The following is a 3,894-nucleotide window of genomic DNA, read 5'->3' as shown; positions in this document are numbered from 1 at the left end:
CCCCTTTTCTTCCCCTACTCTTTCTGCTTTTGCTCCTTGATTATTTCTTTCCTTCCAGCTCTTTCCTCTGGTTTGTACTCCCATCCTTCCACTCCCTCTCTCCCCCTCATCATCTTGCTGTTCTTTGCTGCTGTATCATTTAATGCCTTCTTTGATAGAGCCTACAGCTTAATGATTATTCGGAGGTCAGGCGATGCAGGTGCCATGAATTTCCCTAATCCAGCTGCGAGAGCCTCTGTCCATAATCACTCCTCCCATTCTACAGGGACTGAATCCTAATTTGTCATTAGCCAGTCCTCTCGCTGCAGCTCTACCAAGAACTTTTTGCCCAGAGGAGACAATGAAGCATTCATTAGCTGGGGGGAAGGCGGAGGGGAGGGAGCAGGCGGCTGAACAAGGCGTTCTGCTGAAGGCTGCTGAGAAAGGAGCTGCTGTGCTGAGATTTCCCAGGGCGGGGGGAAGAGAGGGCAGCAAGGCAACCTTGCAGAGGGGTTAGCCAAAAAGCAAATGTGGGGGACGGTGTCGTTCCCTGGGAGTCATTCCAGGGCTGCAGGCCGTGGAGGTGAGGGCGCTGCTATAGCAGTTATGGGAGTGGTGGGCCCTGGGAATAGGCAAGTGTGGCTGCTTGTTAAGGGGAGAGGCTCTAAGAGGAGGTTAATTAGCAGCAGGGTTTTTTTTAAAGGAGAAGCTGTTCTAGCAGCTTTGTCTCTACGCACCCTGACTTCCACTCTCTTTTCTGCTGTTATTGAGTTCTGCACCACAAGCAGAGGTTACTACTGGCTTTGCCTCATCTCATTACAGGTCTGTTTTTGGAGAGTGGGAGGAATTGTCAATGATACAGAGAGGAGTTTTCTCATGCTAGCCTAGGAGTTATGCAGTGGCTGATAGCACCTCAGCCTCTGGCATGGCTTTATCAGCTCCATTCCCTTGGTTGAACTTTGTCACTGTGGCACTGATGGGATCCTTGGCAGGAGACAGTGCCAGCCTCAGCTCCTAGAGCAGCATGAAAAGAAGAGATTTCAGATGATCAGTTCTAACTTCTAGCTATTTCTTAGAGGGCTTTTGCTCTCCATCAAAGGAGTAAACAGCAGGTGAAATAATTTCCAGCTTAAAAATAGACTGGAGTAGCTCACAGATGCCACAGCAGGGCAACAATGTTCTAAGAGCTCTGCCTCAGATATATTCCTGAAAATACTGTGGCACTGGTAAGGTGCCAACAGCAAAGACTGTGAGGCTCTACACTGCTAATGCTGTCTTCCTTCTGCCCGCAGGACAATACAGGAATGGCTTACTCGGGTCCAGTCCCTGCTCTACTGCAACGAGAACGGGTTCTGGGGGACCTTTCTGGAAAGCCAACGGAGCTGCGTTTGCCATGGTGGCACCAGCCTGTGCCAGCGCCCAATCCCCTGCATCATCGGGGGCAACAACAGCTGTGCCATGTGCAGCCTGGCCAACATCTCTCTCTGTGGCTCATGCAACAAGGGCTATAAGCTTTACCGGGGTCGCTGCGAGCCTCAGAACGTAGACTCGGAGCGGAGCGAGCAGTTCATCAGCTTTGAGACGGACTTGGACTTCCAAGACCTAGAGCTGAAGTACCTGCTGCAGAAAATGGACTCTCGCCTGTACGTGCACACCACATTCATCAGCAACGAGATCCGCCTGGACACCTTCTTCGACCCGAGGTGGCGCAAACGCATGTCCCTCACCTTGAAGAGCAACAAGAACCGGATGGACTTCATCCACATGGTGATCGGGATCTCCATGCGCATCTGCCAGATGCGCAACAGCAGCCTGGACCCCATGTTCTTTGTCTACGTCAACCCGTTCAGCGGGAGTCACTCTGAGGGCTGGAATATGCCCTTTGGGGAGTACGGCTACCCACGCTGGGAGAAAATCCGCCTCCAAAACAGCCAGTGCTACAACTGGACCCTGCTACTGGGCAACCGGTGGAAAACCTTTTTTGAGACCGTCCACATCTACCTACGCAGCCGGACTCGGCTGCCCTCCCTACTGCGTAACGAGACTGGCCAGGGGCCCGTGGACCTTTCCGACCCCACCAAGCGTCAGTTCTACATCAAGATCTCCGACGTGCAGGTGTACGGCTACAGCCTGCGCTTTAACGCGGACCTGCTGCGCAGCGCCGTGCAGCAGGTCAACCAGTCGTACACCCAAGGAGGGCAGTTCTATTCTTCCTCCTCCGTCATGCTCTTGCTGCTGGATATTCGGGACCGAATCAATCGACTGGCGCCTCCCGTAGCCCCGGGGAAGCCCCAGCTGGATCTGTTCTCTTGTATGCTCAAGCACCGCCTCAAACTCACCAACAGCGAGATTATCCGTGTGAACCACGCTCTAGACCTGTACAACACCGAGATCCTCAAACAGTCGGACCAGATGACAGCCAAACTCTGTTAACCTGGACTGTTCAGTGGACACGTTGGCGAGAGATCCTTTTGCTGTAAAAAAAAAAAAATAAAAGAGGAAAAAAAAAAAGAAAAAAAAAGAGAAAAAAAGAAAGAAAAGCGGGGGGAAAGTAAAGAAAAGGGGGGGAAATAAGATTTGTAAAATGTAATTAATATACAAAAGAGAACAAAAAAAAGAGGAAATTCTTCATTTGTTGAAAACTAAACCCGTTCTAGCAGCTGTATAAAACTGTCAGGCATGTTTGTTATTTCTATAATCCGTCATAAAAGGGTAACATCTTACTCTCTCTTGACCTTGGGGGTGTTGCTTGCTAGTCCTCAGGGCCAGCAGGGTAAATAAAAGGAGGAGCAGAGAGAGGGGCAAACTTCTGTAATGAACTGTAAAGTTTTCTGCTATGCAGGTACCGAGACAAAGAGACAAACAAAAAAATCAAAACAAACAAACAAGAGTTATATGTAAATGTAAAAGAGCTGCCATTATTCCTATAGTGGGAGTAAATGGTTAAAGATAAAAGATATTTCTTCTGTTGAGATTTACGCCAGCTTTACGTTGAGTTATTCACACAGCCTGGGCTGAGCTTTGCTGGAGGACAGATGGTGATGGCAGACCTTTGAGAGTAAAACTAATGCCTCATTGGTGAGAAGACACATAAGAGGTGGAGGGTGGGTGCAGGCCTAAGGGGTCTTCACTTTGGGAATTCCATCTTGGAAGAGTTTTCATCAGAGATAGTCTCAGCACTTGCTGAAGAATGGGATGTGTCAGGTCTCTTCAGCTACCTTGCTGAACTGGAGTTCATTGCCTTGCATCAAGCTACTGTTGCCTTCATTGATGTCAGATCTTAACCCCTTGAGGATCAGCACCATAAATCTTCAGTCACTCGTCTTTAAGGTACTTCAAGTCCCTAAAACAGAGAAAGCCAAAATCGTGTGCCCCTTTGATACACCTAGACTTAAGGGCAAACTCGAGTTTGGCTTTTTGCCTCAGGTTCTGGGTTTTCTAATAACCCTGGGAAACCCTCACCACCACAAAAACCAAAGCACAATACACGAAAATACATTTCCAAGGAAACCTGAAGACACTGAAGGGTACACATGTCATTTTTGTTCTTTGGGGAAGGAAAAATCCCTTTTCTTTCATTATGCTTCTGTAGCTGTGAATAATATCCTTGTCTCAATTGCACTTTCTATGTCCACAAAAACAAAAAACAATACAGAAAATAGATAAGAAAATTTTATTAAAATATCTAGAAAAATGGAGGGATGGGAGGGAAGAGCACAATACCCAAACCTACCCCCAGTTTACAAAGATAAAGCCCAATTTAGAAGGCTTGTAAAAAAAAAACAAACAAACAAACAAAAAAACCAACTAAACAGAAAGGTGGATAAAATTTTGTGGAGTGTGTTCACATGTGTCTGGATTAAAATATATATTGAATGCCATGTATGAATGTAGGATCAACTGAGCATGGTAAGG

General features: G+C 47.5%; 1 protein-coding gene across 1 annotated transcript in view; it reads left to right on the top strand.

Moving 5' to 3' along the window:
- BRINP1 (bone morphogenetic protein/retinoic acid inducible neural-specific 1) overlaps positions 1 to 2,544 on the top strand; it is a 60,998-nt gene extending 58,454 nt beyond the window's left edge. Inside the window, exon 7 of the mRNA XM_008943848.1 lies at positions 1,272 to 2,544. Coding sequence (XP_008942096.1) covers positions 1,272 to 2,412 — 1,141 coding nt within the window. The 3' untranslated portion in view covers positions 2,413 to 2,544. The remainder of the gene's footprint in view (positions 1 to 1,271) is intronic.
- Positions 2,545 to 3,894: the final 1,350 nt, after the last annotated feature.

Source organism: Merops nubicus, unplaced genomic scaffold (assembly GCF_000691845.1).
Source record: "Merops nubicus isolate BGI_N331 unplaced genomic scaffold, ASM69184v1 scaffold11247, whole genome shotgun sequence".
NCBI classification, from domain to species: domain Eukaryota; kingdom Metazoa; phylum Chordata; class Aves; order Coraciiformes; family Meropidae; genus Merops; species Merops nubicus.
The sequence above is the reverse complement of the archived record's forward strand: the minus strand, read 5'-3'. Positions and strand labels throughout refer to the sequence as shown.